The sequence below is a fragment of the Panthera leo genome, chromosome A2 (assembly GCF_018350215.1).
Source record: "Panthera leo isolate Ple1 chromosome A2, P.leo_Ple1_pat1.1, whole genome shotgun sequence".
NCBI lineage: Eukaryota > Metazoa > Chordata > Mammalia > Carnivora > Felidae > Panthera > Panthera leo.
In genome coordinates, this window is record NC_056680.1 from 85,195,780 (window position 1) to 85,222,513 (window position 26,734).

The window sequence follows — 26,734 nt, forward strand, 5'->3', positions numbered from 1 at the left end:
AGGAATATTATAGGAAAACTTACAAATGGCAGCAACACTGTTTTGTTTTTTTTCCAAGTTAAGCAGTAACGCCTCAAGCATTAGAAACATGAAAAAAGATCATACTAAAATCTTATAGGCCCAGGACCTAAAAATCTCTTCAATCAAACTTGCTAACTATGTCATGTTAAAAACCTGTTACAAATATGGACCACGATTGGTGTTTGGCAGTAATGCTGGTTGTTCAAATGAAGAAAATATAAAGAAATCATTAATGCAAAAATCATTCCTGTTACTCAACACCAACGTAAGACTTACTTTGATTTTGTTTTAATGGCAAACTACATGAAACTGGATGAGTAGAGCCAAAATTAAATAAACCTAAGAGTCTAAAAGCTTTTTTTCTTGATCTCTTATATTGGTTAGTCTTTGAAAACCAGTATTTATAACAGGCTATTTAAGTTCTGGATGACAATTAGAACTCACAGAAAAATCCTAAATTAAATATAACAGTGTGATGGAATGAGTGTTACTGTCTTTGAAAAAATGCTAAACGTATGAAGGCCAGTATTAGGCATGAGAACAATTTTTAGTCAGAAAGCACGTTCTTACCCAATTTATCACCATGTATGTGGGTCTCATAATATAGGTTTGTTTTATAACAGAAAAAAAAAAAAGGATCATAGCAAGACTCGTGCACGTAAATATATTTTGATGGCAAATGGAATCAATAGGACCCTGCCAAGAGATGCCAAGGTTAACTGTGATGGAGGCAACAATAATGCAGTTGATGAAAACATACTATTTCAGTGACATTAGCCATGAAAACATATTTAATAGATTTGAAGGATAATTTTAAGGTAGTTTGTTGTATGCTGGAAGCAATTCAGTTGTTTTAATGTGCATCATATATACACACGAACTAACATAATTTGATATTTTGATATCCCCTTCCCAACACTTTCATGACCTAAAATAGTCTAGCAAAAGTTAACAAGAAGTTTTAAATATTTAATTAACAAACAACATGATTTAAACATAGTGTTACTAGAGTGAGAAGTTCCGTATTTTTTTAAATCACTTTGGTGTTTTCTAAAATGTCAATACCAGTTACAAATGAGACTACAAAATCACAACAATGAGATAGAAATGGTAACTGATGTCAACTCCTAGAACAATAGCTGGCAAAGTGATTCCATTCCCGTCCCCCCCCCATTTATAAATAAAAAATAGTTTAAATAAGGAAATATACACAAATGGTACCTAGGGTATACTGGTGGTGAGAGGGAATGACAAATGTATGCAGAGCTAAAAACAAAACAAATGTCTTTTAAGCTATGCTAAAGACGTGGTTATGTCTTTGATATGCAGAGCATATTAAAGCATGCTGGATAATGTTAATAAGATCTTGACTTAAAAATGACGTATAAGAAAATTTCCAGCATATACACACACCAGAATTTGGCATGTTCAAAATAAGAACAAATGCATTTTGCCATAAAAAATATCTGCACACTTCTAGCCTTCGGCAGAATTGCTCACTTTAACTAGAATTACACATTCATTGGTTTTACCCTTTCTTCAAACACTGTTGACTCTTGAAAATTATTTTGAAAAGCATAAATAATAATCTACCATATTACTCTATAATGAAATATTTGATTTACTATACTAATCATTTTCACCAATGAGGCTGTATAAAAACAATTTTGATTATTCACAATCAAGTATTCATGTGTATACAGATTCAAGGTTTCCTATTTGTTCAGATTGTTATAAAACCCTCAGCAAACTGCATGGAAATTTTGGTCAAGTGATCATACCGCTTAAAATGGAGGGACAAAAGCAGCAGCAGCAGAAATGTTTGGATTTTATGCGCTACTATTCAAACGAACAAAGAGGAAACCTAGTATGAATCTTCATTGAGAACATATATGTACTCTTCAAAAAATAAATGTGTCAAATCTGATTTATGTACTTAAAATATCTGTACATAGGTTTTCAGGCAAAAGCACGAGTCTGTATAAAATCCATTAATTCCCATTTCACCATTTCCCTAACCCAATCATTCGGCATTGACATTGCACAGTATATTCAGAGTAATTGAACGACATTTGTAAAGATGACTTAAGTGCATTCCACTGCAAGGTTCAGAGTCTTACATAACAATAATGTCACTCAGTTAACTTTTCAAAGGACTATACTCTACAGTAAGAGAAAAACAAAAACCGAAAGTTAAAATAGCAGCAGCATCATGCAAAATACCCTTGGTAACCAAAGTTCATTTATCACGAGAAAAAACGTTTTCCCCTCCCCCCAACAAGTTTCTCTTAGAGCTTTTTGAAATATCTGGCTAGCACTACATAACTTTACTGTGAACAAAAGAAACATTACATCGAAGCATTTATTAAGGGCTTACATTTATGAGGAGATAGGTAACATATTCAAATTGCACCTTCAAGCACCTTTAGTTTAATAGTTTCTTAGTTATTGTTTTCAAACACCAATTCATTCTCTCAGCTAAACTTAATTGGTCATCATTTGTGTTACATTTTTGGCAGAGAAGCCATTCTTCATAAGGCATTTTATTTATGGCAAATTTTTTTTTGTAGAAAATTAGCCATTATTTCTATTTCAACAGATTACACCAATCTCTCTGTTTTGTTTTGTTTTTTTCAATAACCATTACTCAAAGCAGGAAATAATTTTTAACAGAAGAATACGTGAAGGCAAAAATAACTCCATTTTTTCCTCTACAGATTTTCTTGGTAAAAGAACGAGAATTGCAGCAGGTCAAAATTCCATGTCAAGGTCAAGACAATTTGTATGATTCATAAACAGTATGGGGAGCCCTTTTACATGTAATCACCAACAATGCAACGACAAACTCTCAAATCTTCCAATAGAGCATGTATAGAATTTTGCTTTGATGTTATACATAGATGATGCAGCATTCACACAAGTTCAAGGATCTGATACCCTGACATGCAGCCAGTGGGTGTCATATGAGTCTGCGCCTTACATTTATGCCATGGTATGGGCCCAGCTAGTGTTCTGCTGATTCCACAGTTGACCCTATTTTAATGCGACCAAGGGCTCATGTTTTGGCAGGGTCTGGAGTTTAATTATGCAGATTTAGTTTTAGAAGGTCACAACTGGCAGTGTCTGCTGCCAGATAAAAGCCAAAGTAGTACAAACTGGACGCCAATGATGGACCACAGGGAGGGATTCAATCCAGAAACACCACCACAGTCAGTATAATCCTCCTGTTGGAAAGAAAAGGAAAAAGAAAAATCCTGAGGAAATACTCAGTATGAATCTTTTGGAGCACCCACGTATAGTCCACTTCTGAACTCACCTTACAAAAGTGCTTTAGTTTGAATCCAAATAAATTACATTACCCTAAAGTTTATAGTTCAACGTTCTGAACAAAGCAATTCTCTAGTACTGTTTCAAGAATGCCTTACATTTTGAGTTGTAGATTCTGATGATTAAGAAAGAAAACACATTAACAAAAAACGCTGTTGAGAGTAATAAACTAGTTGCAAAAAAAAGGACAAAAAACAAAACAAAAACTTCCATAGTACCAGATATTCTTCTTATATATTCATGAACATAAGTAAAAATAAAATTTACTAGCAGATTTTATAATTCCCAAGAATTATGATTTTAGCAATGAGGCTCAATAAGGCAAAGTTTGGGACAGGTAAAATCAATTTAAGAAACACACTTCTCTATTTTCCATATCCCTTATATCCAATTTCAAAGGTGAACATACCATACTGCACATGTAGCATCGGGACCTTCACCAAAATTAAAAATAATAATGTATTTGAACCACACCTGAAAGGACACTCTAAGAACATATTCAAAATAAAGAGCTAAGCTAGCAAGAGATGCTTGTCTAGTTTCCAGAACCATGAAATACCAGCAATTGACATTTGCATGCCCCATGGTCTAGTGATGGCTCATGAAGTCATTAAGTTCCCTACTATTGGAAAAATTATCCTTTATTTTTTATTCCTAGGTTCTGTATTCTGTAACTTTTTCTACATCCTTAATTCCCTTTAATTATTGAATTTCATAAAAGATGATTAGGAGAGGGGTGCCTGGATGGTTCAGTCAGTTAAGCATCTGACTCTTGATTTCAACTCAGGTCATGATCTCATGGTTGGTGGGATCGAGACCCACCTCCACAGCATGGAGCTTGCTTGGGATTCTCTTTGTCCCATTCTTTCTGCCATCCCCCGCATGCCTGCATTCTTTCTCCTCTCAAAATAAATAAATTAAAAAAAAAGATGTTTAGGAAAGTAATTAGATATGATTTTTTTCTTACAGCCTTCACTATGCCAAGGTGCATCTTCCAATAATCAAAAGAATAGGCTACGTGAGTAAAGAACTGAGTAAAATGTTCAGAATAATTTCACAGAGACTCTGAGCTGGTTTGGCTTGTTTTCCTCACTAAGGTTTAATACAGTACTTGCCACCCAATAAATAAAATTTCTTTGAGTTGCATTTTCAGGCAGAATGCTTTTTCTGTTTGTTAAAGAGATGTCTAAAAGAAACAAAATCCATTACGAAAAATTTATTTTTCATAATCAACTAAATATAAGGCAAAACATAAAATAATGATCAATTCTTGGCCCTCATTGTACTTGACTTGTCAGGAGCATTTGGCAATGTAGAATATTCTCCCCTTGCAGTATTTTCTCATGTATATTTGCCTAACGCTTTTGGTTTCTCCCAAACTTGTTGGGGGTTCATCTTGCTCTCTTTGGCTCAACATGCCTCTCTTCATGCTCTCTACGTGACAGACTTTTCCAGGGGTTCTTTTTATTTACACTTTCTTCCTAGGTAATGTAATCTGGTCCTATAGCTTTAAATTCCACACATCTGTTAATAACTTCTACTTTTATCCTTTTTAATAGGAAATGATTTTTGCTTTTTTGTGTTTTCATTTTTTTCTTTAAAGTATGAGTTTCAGTTTAAATGGACAAATAAAATTGTAAGATATTTCAAGTGTACATTTAGGTGATCTGATATACCTAGACATTGTGAAAAGATAACCCCTTCCCCCATTAAATAACATTTCCATTATCCACATATTTATCATTTTCCCCCTTTGGTGACAATATTTAATTTCACGGCGTTATCAACTGTAAGTCATCACATTTTATTAGATCCTCAGAGTGTATTCATAGTATAGCTGAAAGTTTGTACCCTTTTACCAAACTCTCCCTATCTCCCCTTAGGTACTGGCAGTTACTTTTCTACTCTTTGTTTCTATGAATTTGATTAAAAAAAATTTTTAACATTTATTTATTGTTGAGAGAGAGAGAGAGAGCAAGAGAGAGCATGAGCACGGGAGGGGCAGAGAGAGAGACACACAGAATCCGAAGCAGGCTCCAGGCTCCAAGCTGTCAGCCCCGAGCCCGACACGGGGTTCAAACTCATAAACCATGCGATCATGACCTGAGCCGAAGTCAAGATGCTCAACTGACTGAGCCACCCAGGTGCCCCTATGATTTGATTTTTTAAAAATAGAATCCATATATAAGTAATGTCATGCAATATTTGTCTTTATCTAGCTTGTTTCATGTAGCATAATGCCCTCAAGGTCCAACCATGTTGTCACAAACGGCTGGCTGTCCTATATATCTATCTATATAACACTTCTATATCCATTCATCTGTTGACGGACACTTAGGTTGTTTCTATATCTTGGCTATTGAAAAAATGTCTCAGTCAACATAGGAGGGCTTATGACTTTTTCTGGAAAAAAAATTTTAATGTTTGCTTTTGAGAGAGAGTGCAAGTGGGGGAGGGGCAGAGAGTGAGAGAGACACAGATCTGAAGCAGGCTCCAAGCTGTCAGCACAGAGCCCAATGTGGGTCTAAACCCAGGAACTGTGAGATCATGACTTGAGCTGAAGTTGGATGCTTAACCGACTGAGCCACCCAGGGGTCCCTATGTCTTTTCTAATTAGTGTTTTCGTTTTCTTCAACTCTAAGTGAATACTTAGAGTTGCTGATTCATACAGTTGTATTTCTAATTTTTTGAGGAACCTCCATACCAGTTTTCATAGTGGTCCCTCACACAGGATTCCCATTTTCCACATCCTTGCCATAATGGTGATCTCTTGTCTTTTTGATAATAGCCATTCTAGCATGTGTGAGGTGATACCTCATTGAAGTTTAGATTTGCACGTATCTCCTAAGTGATGCTGAGCCTCTTTCACGTATAGACATAAGATGGATATACTGCAGGTTCAGTTCCAATTGTAGATATCGAATAAAGTGAATATCTCAATAAAGCTACTCAAATGATTTTTTTGGTTTCCCAGTGCATATAAAAGTTATGTTTATACTATAGTGTAGTCTCTTAAGTGTACAATAGCCCTGTGTCTAAAAAAGTACATACCTTAATTTAAAAAATACTTTGGTGCTAAAAAATGCTAATCATCATCTGAGCTTTCAGGGAGTCATAATTCCGCCCCCCCCCCCCCCCCCCCCCCCGCCACTGTCCCGGTCAAGGGTCTTGCCACGATTGATGATGGCTGCTGACTGATGAGGGTGGTAGTTGCTGAATAGCTATTGCAATTTCTTAAAATAAGACAACAAAAAGTTTGCTGCATTGATGGATGCTTCCTTTCAAGAACAATTTCCCTACAGTCTGGGATGCTGTTTGGTAGTATTGTGCCCACAATAGAACTTCTTTCAAAATTAAAGTCAATCCTCTCAAATCCTGTTGATGCATGATCAACTAAGTTTACGTAGCATTCCGACTCCTCTGTTGTCATTTCAAAAATAGCCACAGAATCTTCACCACGAGTACAACATTCTATTTCCAGAAACTACTTTGGTTCATCCATAAGAATTAAACCTTCATTCATTCAAGTTTTTAAAAAAATTTCTTTAAATTCAAGTTATTTACCATACAGTGTTGTCGTGGTTTCAGGTATAGAACACAGTGATTCATCACTTCCTTGTAACACACAGTGCTCATCCCAACAAGTGCCCTCATTAATGCCCATCACCCATTTAGCACATTCCCCCAACCCCCGCCTCTATCCAGCAACACTCAGTTTCTTCTCTGTATTTAAGAGTCTCTTATGGTTTGCCTCCCTGTCTTTATCGTATTTTTCTCCCCTTCCCCTATGTTCATCTGTTGTGTTTCTTAAATTCCACCTGAGTGAAATCATATGATAGCCGTGTTTCTCTGACTTATTTCACTAATCATAAGATGCTCTAATTCCATCCACGTTATTGCAAATGGCAAGATTTCATTCTTTTTGTTCTCCAAGTGGTATTCCATTGTGTGTGTATGCATATATATGTGTGTGTGTGTATATGTATATATATGCCACATCTTCTCCATCCATTCAAGTTTTATCATGAGATTGCAGCAATCCAATTACATCTTCAGCCTCCACTTGTAATTCTAGTTTTCTTGTTGTTTCTACCCCATCTGCACTTACTTCCTCTACGGCATTCTTGAACCACTCAAAGTCATCTATGAGGGTTCAAATCAACTTCTTCTAAACTTGTTCATGTTGATATTTTGGCTTCTCCCTTGAATTGTGAATGTTCTTCATAACATCTAGAATGGTGAATCCTTTCCAGAAAGTTTTCAATAAAGTTTGCCCAGATCCATTAGAGGAGTATCTGTGACAGCTATAGGCTTACAAAATGTGTATTTCCTAAATAACAAGACTTGGACAAGTGGAAATTACTCCTTGATCCATGGGCTGCAGAATGATGTGTTAGCAGGCATGAACACAACATGTATCTCACTATACATCTCTGTCATAGCTCTTGGGTGACCAGGTGCATTCTCAGTAAGTAGTCACATTTTGAAAGGATTTTTTTCCCCGCAGTAATAGGTCTCAACAGTGGACTTCAAATATTCAGTAAACCATGTTGTAAACAGATGTGTTGTCATCCAAGCTTTGTTGTCCATTGACAGAGAACACAGGCAAAGTAAATCAAGCCTAATTCTTAAGAACCCTAGGATTTTCAGAAGGGTCAATGAGCAGTGACTTCAACTTCAAGCCACCAGCTCATTAGCCCCTAACAAGAGATACAGTCTATCGTTTGAAGATAGGTGTTGACTTCTAGTCTGTAGCTATGAAGGATTTAGATGGCATCTTGTTTCAATAGAAGGCTATTTCTTCAACATTGAAAATCTCTCACTTACTGTAGCCATTTTCATTAATTACCTACTTAGATCTTCTGGATAGCTTGCTGTTTTACCTTATACTGTTATGTTATGGAGCTGGCTTCTTCACTTCAATCTCATGAACTAACCTCTGCTAGCTTCAAACTTTTCTTTGGCTGCTTCCTCCTCTCTCCCAGCTTTCACAGAAAGGAAGAAAATCAGGGCCTTGATGTGGATTTGGCTTCAGCTTAGGTAATGTTGTGGTTAGATTGATCTCCTATGCAGACCCCTAAATCTTTGCCTTTTTTTTTTTTAACCATTTGTGTGTTCACTGAAATAGCACTTTTAAATTTCCTTTAAGAACTTTTCCTTTACATCCACGACTTGACCAAATGTTTTGCACAAGAGGCCTAGCATTCAGCCTTTGGCCTTTGACATAGCTTCCTCGCTACCTTTTAAGGTAAGAGACATGTGACTCTTCCTTTCACTTGAACACTTAGTGACCAGTGTAGGGTTACTAAGTGGCCTCCTTTCAAGATCATTTTGTCTCAGGAAATAGCAAAGCCCAAGGAGAGAAAAGGAGCTGGGGAAATGGCTGGTCGGTAGAGCTTTCTGAACACAAATAACATTTCTTAAGTATGTTGTCTTAAATGGGTGTGGTTTGTGGTGCCCCCAAACAATTAGAATGGTACTATCAAAAACACTGTGAAAACCGTATGTGACACAAAGACACCAGTGAGCAAATGCTGTTGGAAAAATGGCACAAATACATTTGCTTGAGGCAGGGTTGCCACAAACCTTCAATTTGTTAAAAAAAAAAAAAAAATGCAGTATCTGTAAAGTGCAATAAAAGCAAAGCACAGTAAAATAAGGTGTGCTTGGACCTGTTTCCCATTCATAGGAATTTGGGAAAAATTCTACTCAGATTCTCTGTCAACTCTTTAATCAGATTTCTTTGATATTATCTGACTTGATTTCTTTATATATTTGGGATACTGGTCGCTTATCAGATACATAATTTGCAAACAGTTCCTCCCATTTTGTGTATCGCCTTTCAAGTTTATTGGTTTCCTTTGCTGTGCAGAAACTTTTAATTTTGATGTAGTCCCATGTTGATTTTTGCTTTTCTTGCCTTTGCTGTTGGGATCAAATTTAAAAAAAAAAAAAGAAAAGAAATAGTTGTCAAAACCGATGTCAACAAGATTGCTTCCTAGGTTTTCTTCTGGGAGTTTTATGGTTTCAGGTCTTACATTCAAGTAGTTAATCCATTTTCAGTTGACTTTTGTTTACAGTGTAAGATAGTGGTCCATTTTTATTCTTTTGTGTGTGGGCTTTCAGTTTTCCCAGTACTTTTTTTTTTTTTTTTTTTAATTTTTAGAGAGAGGGAGTGCGAACAGGGGAGAACTGCAGAGGGGGAACGAGAGAGAATCTAAAGCAGACTTCATGCCCAATGCAGGGCTGGCTCCCATGACCCTGGGATAATGACCTGAGCTGAAATCAGGAGTCAGATGCTCAACCTACTGAGCTACCCTGGTGCCCCATCAGCACTATGTAATGAAGAGACTGTTCTTTCCCATTCTTGGCTCCTTTGTCGTAAGTTAATGGAACATACATACGTGGGTTTACTCCTGGGCTGTTTTGTTACATTGATCTGTGTGTCTGTGTGTGCCAGTACCATGCTGTTTTGATTAATGTATTTGTATAATATAGTTTCATATCAAGAAGTGTGATGTCTCCAGCTTTGTTCTTCTTTCTCAAGGTTGCTTTGCCTGTTACAGTTTTGTGGTTTCATACATATGTTAGAATCATTTGTTGTATTTCAGTGAAAAATGTCATTGAAATTCTGATAGGAATTGCAATGAATCTGTAGATTGCTTTGTATGGTATGCATATTTTAACAATATTCTTTTTTAAAATATTTATTTATTTTTGAGACAGAAACAGAGCATGAGTGGGAGAGGGGCAGAGAGAGGGAGTCACAGAAACTGAAGCAGGCTCCAGGCTCTGAGCTGTCAGCACAGAGCCTAACGTGGGGCTTGAACCCACCAACAGTGAGATCATGACCTGAGCCAAAGTCAGATGCCCAACTGACTGAGCCACCCAGGCGACCCCATTTTAACAATATTCTAATTCATGAGAACTAGTATCTTTCCCTTTATTTTTCAAGTTCTTTTATGTTATAGTTTTTAGTGTTTACCCCCTTGGTTAAATTTACTAAGTATTTGATTTTTTGGCAAAATTATAAATGAAATTATTTTAACAACTTCTGTTAGTGTATAAAATAGACATTTTTTACATTTTTTTAATCTTGCAATTTTACTAAATTTATTTGAATAAGTGGATTTCTTAGGGTTTTCTCTTTACAATATCATACCATCTGCAAATAGAGATAATTTTTTCTTTTGCAGTTTGGATGCCTATTATTTTTCTTGCGTATTTGCTCTGCCTAGAACTTACAGTACTACGTTACAGAAAGTGGCAAGAATGGGCATCCTTGTCTTATTCATGGCATTAGAGGAGAAGCTGTTAGTTTCTGGTACTTGGCTGTTAGCTTCTTCTAATTTTACCATTGTGGATGATAGCTGTGAGCCTTTATTTTGTTGAAGTACAGATCTTATATACCAACTTTGTTAAGGGTTTTTAATCACGGCGGATGTTAAATTTTGCAAGTGCTTTGTCTGCATTTATTGAGATCATACGATTTTCTTTTCCCCTTCACTTTATTAATGTGGTTCACACTGGTTCATTTGTGAATGTGAAACTGTCCTTGCATCCCACTTAATCATGGTATATGGTTTAGTGTTGTTGGATTCAGCTTGCTAACATTTTCTTGAGGATTTTTGCATCTAGGTTCTTCAAAGATACTAGCCTGTAACTTTATTCTTGCAGTGTTCTTGTCTGGCTTTGGTATTATGGTAAGGCTGGCTTTGTCAAATGAGCTTGAAAGTGTTCCCTCTTGCTATATTTTTGGAAGAGTTTGAGAGGGATTGGTATTAATTCTTCTTTGAATGTTTCATTTAACTCACCAGTGAAGCCATCTGGTCTTTGGCTTCTGATTGTTGGGAGGTTTTTGATAGCTGATTCGATCTGCTTACTAGTAATGGATATGTTCAGATTTTCTATTTCTTCATGAATCACTCTTGATAGGCTCCATATTTTTTAAGAATTTATCAATTTCTTCTAGAGTTCCCAATTTTTGCCATGTATTGTTTATATAGTAGTTTCTTATCATCTTCTATATTTTGTGATAACAATTTTAATGTCTTTTTTTCATTCCTAGTTTTATTTTAATCCTCTTTTCCTTGGTAAGTCTAACTAAAGTTTTTTCTTTTCAAAAAAAAAAAAAAACAGTTCTTAATTGCAATGTATTGTATTGTCTTTTTGGTTTCTATTTCACTTATTTCTGCCATGATTTTTGTTATTTCCTACCTCCTAGCATTAGGCTTCATTTGCTATTAATCCTTGAGGTGTAAATTTATTTAAGATGTTTGTCTATTCTTAATATAGGTGTTTATCACTATAAACTTTCCTCTTAGAACTGCTTTGCTGCTTGCCAATAGTTTTGGTTCAGTGTATTTCCATCTTCATTTGTCTCGTGTGTGTGTGTGTGTGTGTGTGTGTGTAATTTCCCTTAGGATTTCTTCTTTGACCCATGACTGTTGAGTGGTGTATTGTTTAATCTCCACATATTTGTGAATTGTACAGTTTTCTTTATATTGTTGAGATCTAGTTTGATACAACTGTGGCCAGAGAAGATGTTTGCTAGGATTTTAATCTTCTCAAATTTATTAAGGCTTTTTTGGTGATTTAACATATGTTCTATCCTGGAAGATGTTCCATGTTCATTTCAGAACAAAGTGTAGAATGCTGCTTTTGGATAGAATGTTCTGTAAGTGTCACTTAAATCCATGTGATCTAATGGGTTATTTAATTCCAGTGTTTGCTTATTCATTTTCTGTCTGGATGATCTATCCATTGATGAAAGTGGGCGACTGAAGTCTCCTGTTTAGTATTATTACTATTACTATATTGCTGCCTACTTCTCCTGTTAGGTCTGTTAATATTTGCCATACTATCTTTAAGCCCCTTTATATCAGGTGCATAAATATTTCTAAATGTTATATCCACTTTTGACTGAACCCTTTATCAATATATAATGATTATGTCTCTTAGTACAGTTTTTGTCTTGAGGTCTTTTGTGTCCAGGTATAGCTACCCCAGCTTTCTTTTGATTTCCATTTGCATGGAATATATTTTTGTATCCATTTACTTTCACATACTCTAAGGTGTGTGTCCTTAAAGCTGAAGTGTGAGGTTTTGATTTGTTTTCCCTAATGACTAGTAATGTTGAACATCTTTTCATGTAGCTGTTGGCCATTTTGATGTCATCTTTGAAAACACGTCTATTTAGTTTTCCTGCCCATTTTTTAATTGTTTTTTTTTTTAAACTTTAATGAGTTCTTCAAATATTCTGGATATTAACTCCTTTTCCTATAAATGGCTTGCATTTTTTCCCCCATTCTGTAGGTTGCCTTTTCATTTGGTTCTTTGTGGAGAAGCATTCAAAGTTGCCATAGTCCCATTTGTTGATTTCTGCTTTGGTTTTTTTGTGCTTTTGGTATTGTATCCAAAAATCATTGACAGGACCAATGTCAAGGAACTTCTTTACTACTTTGTCTTCTAGGATGTTTTTAGTATCAGGTCTTATATTAAAGTCTTTGATCTTTTCTGAGTTAATTTTTGTGAGTGGTATAAGATAGGGGTCCATTTTCATTGCCCTGCATGTGTTCACTTTTCCCAGACCATTTGTTGGTGACTATCCTTTCCCAATGGGGTGTTCTTGGCTTTTGTGCTGAATATTAGTTGACCATATACATGTAAGGGTTTCCTTCTGGGCTCTCTTCTATTCCACTAGCCTATGTGTCTATTTTTGTGCCAGTACTATACTGTTTTGATTACTATAGGTTTATAGTATAATCTAAAATCCAGAAATCTGATACCTGCAGCTTTTTTCTTTTTCCTCAGGACTATTATGGTATTTTGAATCTTTTGTGGGTCCATATGAATTTTAGAATTATTTTTTTCTATTGCTGTGAATGCTGTTGGCATTTTGATGGGGGCTACATTGAATCCATAGCTGTCTTTGGGTGGTACGGACATTTTACAATATTAATATCTATTTATGCTTGTGTTCTTTTTTCAGCAAAGTCTTGTAGTTTTCACTGTGCAGCTCTTTCACTTCCTGGAAGTTACTCCTAAATACTTTGGTTTGGATGCTGTTGTGAATGGGATAGTTTATTTCTTTTTCAGATGTTTTATTATTAGTGTATAGAAATGCAACTGATACTTGTATGTTGATTTTGTATCCTGCAACTTTACTGAAATTATGGATTGCTGCCAACAGTCTTTTGAGGGAGTCTTTGGGTTTTTCTGTATACAGAACCATCTTTTCTGTCAATACTGGCAGCTTTACTTCTTCCTTCCCTATTTGGACCCCTGTTATTTCTTTGTCTCACCTAAAATTCGAGCTAGGGCTTCCACACTATGTTGAATGAGAGCAGTGCTCATCTCTGATCTGAGAGTTACAGCTCCACATTTTCTTCCACTGAGTATAATGTTAGCTGTGTGTTCGTCATATATGGCCTTTATTAGGTTGAAGTATGTTCCTCTATACCCCATCTGACCAAGGTTTTTATCATGAAATGATGTATTTTGTCAAAGGGTCTTTTTTAAATCTATTTATGTCATTTTTATCTCTTATGTTATTACTGTGATTTATTACATTCAGTTCTTTGACTTTTTTGTACTTTTTAATATTTTCTCTTTATTGAAGTTCTTATTTAGCTTTTGCATTTTCCTTCTGACTTTGGTGAGCATCTTTATGACCATTATTTTGAACTCCTTTAGGGCTGTTGGTGGAGTTTTATCTTGTTGTTTTTAAAAGTTTTCTGTTTTCTGTATCTTCGTTTTCCTGGACTCTGTGTTGGTTTCTGTGCATTTGAAAAAACACACCACGATTCACAGGCTTGAAGTGGCTCCCACTAAGTGGGGGGTGTGCTTTAACTGTCTGTGTCCCATTGGGGATGATCTCATTCAGCACCTGGATGCAGGCTGATTGGAGGCAGAACCCTGAGGCAATAGTTTTTGAGGTATGTAAATAGACCCACCCCTTTTAGGGTATGACTAAGAGAAGAACATTTTAGTTGGCCTTCACTGTGCCGAACCCTGGGGGAATTTACAGTTGAGAACTGTGTATTTGCCACTGTCCCCCAATACCCAAGAAGATCAGCTCTACTGGCCACCATGGCCAAGTGATAAAGGGAGGTGTTTTTTGGGCAGCAGTCTTAAAAGCCAAATGCCAAATGGATCCACAAGCTCCTTCGGAGACAGACCAGTGACTTGGAGTATGTCACAGGGTCAAAGTGGAGGCATGGCCCACTGCCTTCCTCTGTCTCTAAGGAGGCCTGCAGTCAGCCTCTAAATGTGTGCTAAATCAGAGAAAGACTGGGCATAGGGCATTGATGTTTGGTCCATCTTCTCTAAGCCTTGGAAGGAAAGCTACAGTGAGTCCTCGGGAGCCTGTTGACAATTGTTTCTTTGCTATGGTCTTGTCCCCCTATTAGACTTTCAGAGATAGTTATTGGGGACACTGTACTTTGCATGGAAGTCTTAAAATTCCACTACTTGGTATTCAGACCAAACCCTTCATTCCTCAAGGAAGAGCTAAGAGTTAAAAATTCCCTTCTGATTACACGCTGCTATGCCAGAGGTAGGGATTATGGGGATAGTGTGTCTTAGCACTTCCTACCTGTTTCAATGTGGTTGTTTTCTCATTCACTCAATACATATGGGTCATTCACCTCGTTTCTCCATTTTTTTTTTTCCAGAGGAAAGTGCTTTGTTTATAGTTACAGGTTTAGCGGGTCTGTGATATAGAGTGAGTTTGGCACTCCCATGTCACCATCTTGGACCAGAACTGCAAAAACTCACATTTTGTATCTTCAGACCTGAATTCTCTTGTGACCTCTGCAGGGATTGAGCTCTGCCGCCCCTCCTCTCTGATGCCTCAGAAAGGCCCCAAATTTGCCCAAAGACACTATTTTTTCTGAACGATACTTCTAGGAGAAGTGGATCAGGGCAAAGACAAGTCATCTGTGATCCCTCCCCGCCCCTCGTTTTCAAATGTAATCCACCAGCACATCCTCTTAACTTTAGCTTCCAAATAGATCTCCAAACTTACCACTATCTCATGTCTTAGTCACCATCGCTTCTGGCCTAGACTCCTTCAAAAGCTGCCTCTCGTGTCTCATGGCTTCTACTCTTGCTTTTTCACAAATTTTTTTAACCCAAAAACAGTCTCCTTAAAAGCATAGGTCAAAAATTTTATCCCTCTCAGAACAAAACCCAAATGGCTTAGCACGGCCTACAAAGCCTTATGTAGTCCAGAGCTTGGCGGCTTCTCTGTCTTCTAGTATTCCTCTCCCCACCCCTACAACTCACTCGGCTCCAATAACACTGTCTCTGCAACAGGTCAAGGTGTGTACTGTCCCAGGGACTTCACACTTAGTCTTCTCTTGGTTCTAATAGTTTTCCCTTTAGGTTGGGTAACCACATAAAGAAACAGGATGCTCACTTACATTTGAACTCCAGATTAAAACAGTATTTTTTAGTATAAATATATCTCCAATATCTCACACCCAGAAGAATGGTCTAATACACAGGTTGTATGGTACTACTTGATAAATGAATAGTAGGTAGTCAATAAAGCAGCACAGGTACAGCCTAGTTAGAAACACTGGAAACATAAAATAGTAATGTAAAGGCTTGGCTCTTGGCCAGCTGCTAATTATGTGTTAATGTGATGGAATGGAAAATCAGTATACAAACAAGACCCAGTCATGTAGTAAGGATATGTTTTGTCAAAGAAATTCTGGTTAACATAAAACAAATGTGTTACGAAAAGAAAAAAAAAATATCTCTACTTCTGATCCATTGTTTTTATGTTTATATTTCTAGTGTTTTTAAAATTTATTTGTTCAGTTGCGTTTCCTGTATGTGATGATGCCTGTTGCAGTCAGGGAGGGGGTAGGTGAGATAAGTTATTTGGAGTCCCTCAAGTCTGCAAGTTGATTTCACACAAAAAAATCTGCCTCTTCAGTTTCCTGTCATCTTTTCTCATGTGTTTTGCATGGACAACTACATACACCAAGACTTGAAATTATTCTATGAAATAAGAGATACATTCTAAATCACAAATGCACAGATGTGGGAGAAACATTAGCATTTTCTCCACCTTAAAGATAGACCAAAAATCCCACTACCATTATAAGCAAGTAAATCAGTCTGATTTTTAAAGATGGGTACTTTGTTTCAGTTTAACACACTCAGGTAGAAAAATGATACAGTGCTAATGCTATATGTACTTTTTTTTAAAATTTGGTAATTTTTTCAATTTTCTTCTAGAGACTTCTCTCAAAAGACTCCTAATAAACATATCAGCAGAGAATTCCTTTTTCATTACTCATTAAAAGAAACAACACCTAAATTGTACTTATATGCATATGACTTTGCCCCAAGGCTCTCTAAGACCATGCATGCTAGTGGCTAAAATATTTTCAATTTTCTCTTGTGAAGCATGTAACTTGCCCTTTCTTTCCCCAACCAGAATCACCACGGTGACTAATGGCACATAGTAAGAGCTCAATATTTTCTGAATTATAGTCATTATGTTCAAAAGGCAAATCGCTGGTGAAGACACGCACCAAATAATGGCTGACTTTTTAATTTAAATTGCTCTGTAGTTAAGTCACCTACAGCGGCTTCAAAGAAAATGTATTTTTAAAATTATTTAGGTAGATGGAACTACACAGTGTAACACTTTTAATAGGAATAGGTTCTCTAACAGTTTGTTCTCCTACACTGCACCATAACACAGTAACCACACTAACTCATGAAGTAGGTAGTATATGTGTTCAACTACACAAATGCATGTGTGTATTGTCTACATATACATACCTACACATTCATTTTTCACGTACCCAGTAATCTGCTTTCATAAATTAGGTTTGCAGTTTGCATAAAATAATGAACTTTATCGATGATACATATTATTGGCTGGCTTGCTTTGATAAACCGTGGCTTTATTTTTCTTTTGTTCTTTACCACTTAAATTGCAAAGCTCTTGTCAAAAGGTCTCACTTGGACCCTTGGGTTTTAATGAAGTCCTCGTGGTCTATAATTGATACTCTTTTTGGATTGTACAGGATACAAGAGTCCTATCTTTAGACATTCTATAAATGCTTAGATACCATCCATTAGAAGATGTCAGAGATGACACCAGCATCCCGGCTTTGCTGTGAGCAGAAACTAAGCCACCACACATTCCTGGGTAGCTAGACTAGCATTGAAGCTTAGACTTTGACCTCTATTGGTCTTCAGTGTGAGGAACCACGGCCAATTATCCTCAGTATTTTTTGGTAATATTTGTATTATTTCTTCAACTCTGTATTGTTTCAGAGAAAATGATACTTCTTTTGATATTATCATATCAACACTCACATTGCATAGACGAGATTCACTGTTCAGTACTGATAACTGTGTTTCTAAATACTTAAGTCTTATTAATGTAAAGTATATGCCCTCTACATCATCTTCTCAGGACTATTCATTATATATTCCTCAAGGACACAATAATATTAGGAAATCCCTGGTGTGTTCTTTTCATCTTTCAAAAATTATTTCATTAAGATGTACTGATCCCATCCAGCTGAATCTACAATGCTATTTATTTTCTTGGTAAAGTTATAGTTATGGTGAGAAAGACAAATATCAAAGAAAAATTCAATCATATTTTTGAGGGGAGAGTCTTAGAAGAAAAAAAAGTAAATTCATTCTTACCTATAGATTTTTAAGGTAAAGGTAAAAATCTTTTACCTCCCAAGGGAGCTGACCTATAGTTTTGTAGCCTGTAAATCTTACCTAAAAATTCTATGACTGAGAAGTAAACTTCTGAATCAAAGGTGAAAATAGAGTAAATATTTATACTATTCCTCACCTAGAGAATATAATGTGATAATTTTTTACCCTTATGTTTTACTTTCATTTCTATTATCACAAATAGAGACAGGTATAAAAAAGACAACATGGAACCTATGATTTCACTACACTTTTCATATGTAAATCGTATAATCACAAAACATTACTTCAGAAAGCTACCTCTCTATCAATTGAAAACACAGGTTCATGCAGAGGGATCATTTCATTTTGGTTTCTTTCACTTGGAATCCTGTGCCATGAAGACTGTTATGTTATTAGCCCAGGAAAAAAACTAGCTTTCTGAGACTCCCTCTGATATTCCACTTTTCTCCCCCTCTGATGAGCACACAGCACTCACAGTAATGGCCATATCTCCATCTAGTGGTTTCCTAATCAACGAATACCTGGAGAGCAGTGAAGAAAGAACACCATCAAAGTTGCTCTAGTAACACTAACCATGAGGATCCCAGAGCATCAGAGAAGAAACTGCAAAGCTGTAAGTGAAACCATGAACACAAGCTTGGGGCCTACAACATCTATGCAGTCATACTAATAATATAATTCAGAAATTGGTCACAGGTTAACAAGTGATAATTTTAGCCTAGATACTGTAAGTCATTCTAAGTAAAATGAACTTAGAAATTGGAAGCACTTGTACTAAAATATTTTAATAGCATCAATATTTTGGTAGTAAAAAATATAAAAAGTTGATTAAGTCATATTTGTTTTAAAAAGAAAGGAAAGCATAGAATTATTGACTTAGAAAATAATGTCTGATAAAATTGAAATGGCTCATTAATTTAATGTCAGCATCTTTTGAAAATTGAGATGACCAGCTCTAATAATCGTCCTCAGGGTATTTTTCTTTAGTAAAAAGCTAGACATCAAGAAACATAGAATTTTTCCCGTAATGATTTAATCTTTATACAAAACCTTATAAGAAAATACTGATTTTTAAATAAACATAGGAAAAGGATATGCCGGGTTTGGGATTAGAAACTTAAGCCATATTTGAATTCAGCTATTTACAAAACAATAGTACTGGAATTTTAAAAACCTGCTTTCAGGACATTTATTATAATGAATTTAGGGACATGGATTATTTATTAAAATTTCAAGCCAAACACACACAAAAAGAAAAATTAGAGAAAGTGACTGACCATCCACACCACATGAAAACTTGCAGTAAAATGGAGATAGGAGCTGACATCATGGTACAGGCACGACTCGTTGTGCACATAAGTTGATCCTATTAATAACGGGCAAAGTAGCAAGTACAGGAAAAGGAAAGAAAACACAGAAAAGAAGACATACAAGATGAGATTTCATGCAGTTTGCTGGCAGTTAGCAGTTTATGTGAGCCTCCATCCAGAGCAGGGTCACAATGACCATTGCAAATAAGCATTACCAAAACATTTCACTGCTAAAGGAACACAAGACATTATTAGCAAGTTAAGCTACTGAGCAAGAGCTGTACTTTCACACACAGTAGGATGTATAATTCACAGGAACTTGAATTACTGAAAATTTGTCTCAGTCCAATCTTTCTCGTGCCTTGATGAAAACATAGAGTCTCCTAGGTTGAAAACATTTTAGGTAATAGGGTTTTTATGTGATCTTTGAAGTTGATTTGAGTGAATTTAATCTCAGGCTTTGGTGAAGAGTGGTTGATGAGTGAAGTTTCCCCTAATGAGCACCACTATCCTTGGGCCCACATTCATTCTTAAGGGAATGATTTGACAGGGTCAAACTCCTGAAAAAAAAGTCCTCATATCTGGATTTGTGTTGAAGTCTAACCGGATAAAATGGAGAAAAACAACTAGCTGCCACTTGGAATCACTTTCTCCATCAAAGAGGAATGATCAGTAGTCCTTGCAGAGATAACGGGGGTTTCCTGGCTAACACCTCTTGCTTTTTAAGTCTTATTCCTCATTACTGATTTTACTTATTTTTTGTTCCTCTTCTAATCATAGCTAACTGGATAATATTTATGAAAATTCCTTTTCTGTGTATTTGAGTAAATAAGTACATAGTAGACAAGTCTATTCTAAATAAATTACAACCTCTATAAATGTACATTAATAGGTGATCTGACATTTTTTGGGAGTAAACAATTCCTAAGATGATTATGCTCTCAGTTTGTATGCTCATTGGAGTATGCAAGCCACTTAATGCAAAGGCACACCTTGAAGAGGCAGAATTGAGAAATGTTGTATTTAAAATTCGTTTTTCACATTAGGCAGAATTGTGGTGTGCCCTTTACATTTGAGAATCAAGTTTCTTAATTAAAATGATTTTAAAAACATAAAGCTGATTACATACATGCATAGTATGTCAGAAGATTGTTTCTTGGAGGAAAGCAGCAATCATTTTTACATGACATAAGATGTTTTGCAAAATTTTATGAACTTAGCCCTCTGTAACTGACCTGGTCTAATACACGCAAGGTAAAAATGCAATTAAGAGAAATAATACAAATCTATGACAGAGTCAGGAGCCATGTTAAAAAAAGGAGAATTACAAAATATCAGGAAACTAGCTATTTCACAAATTTTTAAACATACCAAATAAAGACTAAAGAAACACGTAAAAATAAATTTTGCATCTTAAAGATTGGAGTATCAATGAAGGGAGGCAAATCACATCATAAATAACATTTACTGTAATTACTATTGATGAGAAAATGTTTCAAATCATCAGATTGGTGACCTAGGATTGTTAGTAAATTGATGGGAATTGTGTTTGAAAGTACAGTTTCTGTTGGAAGGACAGATAGAAGAAGCAACTGTTGAGCTTACACTAACCATGAACAGTATTGAAATGAAAAATCTATCTACCAGCAAGTACATCATGTTAATGAGAAACACTATGATTAAGACATCATGTTTGAGTTAAAAATGTAATTTGTTTCCTTAAGTTCCTGAAGACAATGACTACTGAGTTAGAATATTTTAATACAATAAACCTTTGGTCTTACCAAGACATTGTTATCAAAGCAGACATCGGGTCCTTTTCGGTATCTGGGTTGCTTAACCATATCACAAGGATCTGGACCATCAGCTAAAGAAACTTGTTAAGGAATACGAAATTACTTGTTCTTTCCACACAATTAAAAAAAATATATATATTTCCCAAAGCAAGGAACAGACACCTATGCCATTAGTCTAGTCCCACACGACTAGTTCAAGTACTTAGGGATTTAAGGAAGTAAACTGCCACATAAATTCTTTTGTCACACTAGTGGCTATATGAAGAGATCACTGTGGTTTTTATTTTTACTCTACACGGTGTGGCCCTTGGCAGATGCAATTACTCAACAGTTACCTGTAAAGATAGAAGTGGTTGAAATGAGCAAATAAGACGGAGCCATACATGTGAACCCGCACAAGGGAGCACAAGGGTGCTCCTATGTAGCAAGACAGAAATATAAACTCATTGGTAACAATAAACCCCAATTTCAAACACAGCTGGGACTATTCCCGCCGCCCCCCCCCCCCCCCCCCCCGAAACAACATGAATAAATGAAAAAAGGACAGGTGGTCTGGTCTACAATGCTTTAACAGTCACTGGGCTGTCATTTAGCATATTTATAAGCATAAGCAGTTTGGTGTTAATGGCCACTGCAGATACAGCAAACGACAGGACTTCCTTCTTTTTTAAGGCTGAATAATATTTCAGCGTAGATGCACACCATATTCAACTCCATTTTTTGACTATGGAATGTTGACAGCTCTCCAGCCACACAAGTCCCAGCTAGCAAAAACCCAGCACTACTCCCTAATGGCCATAAATTCCCAAGCCAGCTGCCCCTGCCTGCATGCAAGCCGAAATTTCCAGATCTACCTGCAAACCTGCACTGCCTACTCCACAAAGCCTCATTATATGAGCAAGAAACTGTTCACATTCTCTTTGTGCCTGGGTGGCATCATTAGTCTACACATTCGAACCACATTTTGCATGAGAGGTTCATTCTGCCTGTGTGAGGTAATCACGGCATGCTGTGTGATGTTATTCTCTTTACGAGCATTATCAGTGTGACGAGGTTAAAGAAGCATTACTTTAAGACGGCGTTTGATTCCAAGCATTTCTGATGTCAAAGGATACAAGTCTGCTCTGCTTGTATGAGCAGTCGTGTGTCACAGGGACAAGTCCCTTTGCTCTCAACCATAATGAATATTAAGTTGGTGTTCATAAGTTTTTCTACATGAAAGATTCTGCAAAAGAAATAGTTATAAAAATCACAGAAAATGAGCATTTTTTTCTTTTGGGCAAAAATTAAAATCTTTCAAAGGTTCTTACATATAATATGACATGTTGAAACGCAAAGCATCACCCACATAAACAGTAAAACAAAATGAGAATACTTTAGAAGGAAAACATCACCATGTTTTACTTATTAGCATGCACAGTGTATTACCTCTCTCAATACTAGAAAATTGCAACACATGTTTTAGGTGTCACCTTTGTTTTTCAATGCAAAATAAGCACTACTGAGTTGTTGAAACCCGTAGAATAAATGTTTTATTTGACATGCTTAAGGAACTGTGGTATTTATTACTGAAAATAAACAAAATTACCTTATTTTACACATTAAAAGCTTTGGAGCCCACACTAAGCATCTTGCCCAAGCCAATGGCAAAGTAAATCTAGACTAGTGCTGTTCACCAAACTACTGTGAAGATGGAAATGTTTTCTGCTTTCTCCAATATGGTAAATAGCCACACTAGGCTATCGAGTATTTGAAACGTGACTAATGTGGCTGAGGCACTAATGTGTATTATTAGTTATAATTGAAACAGCCACCAGTGGCTGGTAAGTACTGAACTGGATAACACAGATACAGACAGAATAAGGGATTGAAATTCCATGCAGTATTTTTTGCATGTCTTAAACTGCTTCTGCCACCATTAGCAACCACGATAAAAATGTTAATCTGTCACTGAAGATTAATTTCTTTATGATGATGTATTTTAAAAAGAAAATGATTATTTTCTTTTTCTCCATTGAACTTGGGGCACAAGGATAAAGCCAATCAAAAGCAACCATGATTCAACTTAATATCCTGATTACTTTAAATTGTAAAGATTTGTAGTCAATTTTTAAAGCACAGATTGCCATCAATGACATCTATTAATCAAAGGCCAAAGGATTACGAAACTGTTTGCTAAAGTGGATAGACTGTCTTGCTATGACACAGAGGTTTGCTAAAGTAAATCATAAAGTCATACGGACCAGGTCTGTTAAAAATTCACACTAGTTTCATTTAACTCCTTCCAGAAAACAGTTCTCTGTTAGAAACGTCTGGATCTCTTAGCAACTCTTCCAGCCCTTTCACATGCTCAGATATCCTCACCTCCTCACATTTCCTCTTTCCTAGATTAACATTTCTTCGAGAATAACCTGCCCTCCTTCACTAAAAACAAAGTGTCCTAAATCTGTGCCTCTCCCCCCCATTCTCAGGGATCCTATGACATGGATTATCACTCTCTCTCATGACTCTGAAAAGGCCTACCTTGGCTTTTTCTTCTATCCCTTCTAGCCAAATTAAATTCTCAATCTCTTCCAAAAATGGCTAAACATGTTTATGTCTGCTAGTGACTCACCTTAGCTTTGATTTTAGGAAGTGATATCTTCTCCTAGTTCTTTTAGTTTCAATTCAAAAATACATGCAATTCTAAATTTCAGTGAAGAGTAGAAGTAAAACATGTCCCTCCCTAGACTATCTTTGTATAAACCCTATTTAGTAAGTAAATGTAAAATGAAATCCTGTATTTAGCTTAGACTTACTCAAAATGACGATTAATTCTAATCTTACTACAGTTCATATTGTTCTACAACTTTAGAAAAACTTTTAAAGGGGTTCTCTTTTTAGACAAAAAGACATTAAAATATAATCACATTTCTCTTTGTGCTGCCTAAAAGTAGGTAGAATTTCATTCACCCTATTATAGTCAAAAGGATTACCACTTACCAGTTAGGATCAATCCTAAAGAATGTAAATTAAAAAAAAAAAAAACATTCAGCAAAACTAAAGATCTATTTCCAACTGTAAATAGTTACTCATGTCTCTCTCACACTCTAATAACAGTCTCTGTTATTTGCTATAATGATTATAAAAGCGAATACAATTTCTTAGTGAAATCAGACTATCCCTAAAAGGAAGAAACAAATTACCTGGAACAGTTTCCACAGTCTAACACACCACTGAATGATTTACTATCATTATCGAAGAAATACTGGGTCTGTTCAGTAATGCAGCTCTGCTTTGACAGAGAGGCTGTAAAGTCATCGTCTTCCATCTCAACTGTGGAAAAAACAAAGATCACCAGGAGGGGACGCTACAGTCAGTGCCAAGAGCCTTCATTTCCGTGGAGATGTATTAAGGGCAGGCCCCCTGCTTGGCTTATTTATTGTTGTCTGACGTAGTGGCAGTCCGTCATAGGCGCCCATTAAATGTCAAGAGAAGCAATGAATCCAACAGATAAGAGTTACAAAATAGAGGCCGATACGACATAAAAAAGTTTCCAGACCCTTGGGTCAGGCGAACTCAACACATCCCCAAACAAAATTTTATTAGGACAATAGCTGAGTAACTACATACCTGCCTCAAGAAGTCGTGGAAAGGTCAAACTCAGGAGAAACTGCTGTAGAATAGACCTAAATTGCAAATACAAATTATTATTGACAAAAATCTACATATTTCCTTTACAAATAATGCAGTAAAAACCCAAATAATCTTGCAGGTACACATACACACATTTCTTCCTCATCTGCTTGGAAAAAATTGAGACCTTGCCAATAGAAAGTTGAGGAGTATTTTTATATAATTATTTCTTAAACTTTACAAAACACCGTACATTTGTTTCTGTAAAAGAAGTCGCGAAGTCAGACATGTTAAGGACAGAGTGAGGGACCACTTAAGTGGTACCTAGGAAAAGTGTCAATATTTCATGCCATAGTTTTCTCATTCAGGGGTGCTTATTTTAGTTTTAGAACTCTAAGGTGGAATAAAGCAAAAGATCAAACAAAAATGATTTTGTGCCATGGGTTTGCAAACCATTTACTTTACAATATAGACTATATCTGTGAATACATAATGTGACATTCATGAACTAAAATATATACCTGTTAAATATAGGACACTTGGCATATTTCAGTTTTTCCAATAAATGACAGTTGAACCAAATATTAGTATAGAATCATCTGGAATTGAATTCAGGAAAAAAATAAAAAGGGGGGGTGAAGGAGGTAAATTCTGGCCAGAAAATAGCATAAAGCCAATCATAAAGTAATGAGGATTACTTTGAGATTTAAAAAACCTGAGTAAATTAATATTTAAATATCACTATCACAATAGAAAGTGCCATTTTTCACCAAAAATAGGATTTTTAATCTAAAATCTTTCTTACTTTCATAAACTGGTAGACTGATATGATTTTTGCTGGGAAAGCCTCACCATCAAATGAATGTTAAAGTTTAATCTACAAGGCATAAGGCTTGGGCAATGATAAAAAAGAAGGGAAAGAAGGAAGACTAGGGATCCCAGACACAAAAGGAGGTTGAGTTACTTGACTGACCAGAGCCCAACAATGATGCATTTGATCTTACAGACTTTCCACAGTGCCTTAAACAGTTTAAATGTATTGTTTTCATAGGTGGTAGGGTGTAGGTGAGGTGTTGAAGGAGGTAGGGAGGTTAAGTCAGTAAAAAGAGAGAATTAGATCCATTTCAGCAACATGATGCCTCTAAAACTTTGCCAGCCTCTGTTGGAAAGAGCTGAAAAGATAAGTCATGATGCTTTGAATTTGATGATGGAGACATCTAATTTGGATACTGAAGGCATTTAACTGAAACCTTTAATAGATTGATACACCTAAAACTTAAGGAATTGGGTAGAAAGTCTCAACAGATCTTGAAGAGGCTGAAGTCTGCATGAGCATATTGTTTTCATATGAAAAACCAAGTGACAGTAACAGTGTTAAATTGATCATTTTGTGAAAACTACCAGTATGTCATTTAGGAAACAAACAGAGTAGTTTCCGTAACAATTATTCACGTGTCACAAAATCTGGACTGTCCTCAAATTCTTTACTATTTCACCGCCCCTTTCTCATTACCAGTAAAAACACAATTGTGACTTACCAGGCAGCTGCAGTGGCCCACCAGCCAATGTGTAATATGTCGGCTATTGATGGCTATAAAAATAATGAAAAAGTCATTATGTTAATCGACACTGAGTGTTCCTGCGAGAGGCATGGACGAGGTGGAAATTACTGACCACGTATGCCGAGCGATGCCCTGCTCCTTGTTTCGGTGCAGCACCAGGCTCACACACTGACTGATAATCGTAAGATTTGTTGAAAGCATAAACCGATATATTAACCAGGTGTCGCATCAGACTTGGGTCAATCTCTCCAAAAAATCTTCCAATCTGGAACAGAGGACAAAAGAATCAAGTTTCAAATTCACTCCACATGTTAACACCCCGACCACTGCAATGAAAAGAAGTAGGACGAACTAGCAACGAAAACTACTGGAGCTTAAAAACCAAAGCAATGAAGCT

General features: G+C 36.2%; 1 protein-coding gene across 4 annotated transcripts in view; it reads right to left on the reverse strand.

Moving 5' to 3' along the window:
• Positions 1-783: 783 nt before the first annotated feature.
• The window catches only part of CACNA2D1 (calcium voltage-gated channel auxiliary subunit alpha2delta 1), a 495,461-nt gene continuing 469,510 nt past the window's right edge, over positions 784-26,734 (reverse strand). For all 4 annotated transcript variants that reach the window (XM_042916580.1, XM_042916568.1, XM_042916577.1 and 1 more), the window contains 7 exons: positions 26,450-26,602; positions 26,314-26,366; positions 24,773-24,828; positions 24,346-24,475; positions 22,276-22,385; positions 21,149-21,231; positions 784-3,245 (listed from right to left, as the gene is read on the reverse strand). In XM_042916580.1, coding sequence (XP_042772514.1) covers positions 3,129-3,245; positions 21,149-21,231; positions 22,276-22,385; positions 24,346-24,475; positions 24,773-24,828; positions 26,314-26,366; positions 26,450-26,602 — 702 coding nt within the window. In that variant the 3' untranslated portion in view covers positions 784-3,128. The remainder of the gene's footprint in view (positions 3,246-21,148; positions 21,232-22,275; positions 22,386-24,345; positions 24,476-24,772; positions 24,829-26,313; positions 26,367-26,449; positions 26,603-26,734) is intronic.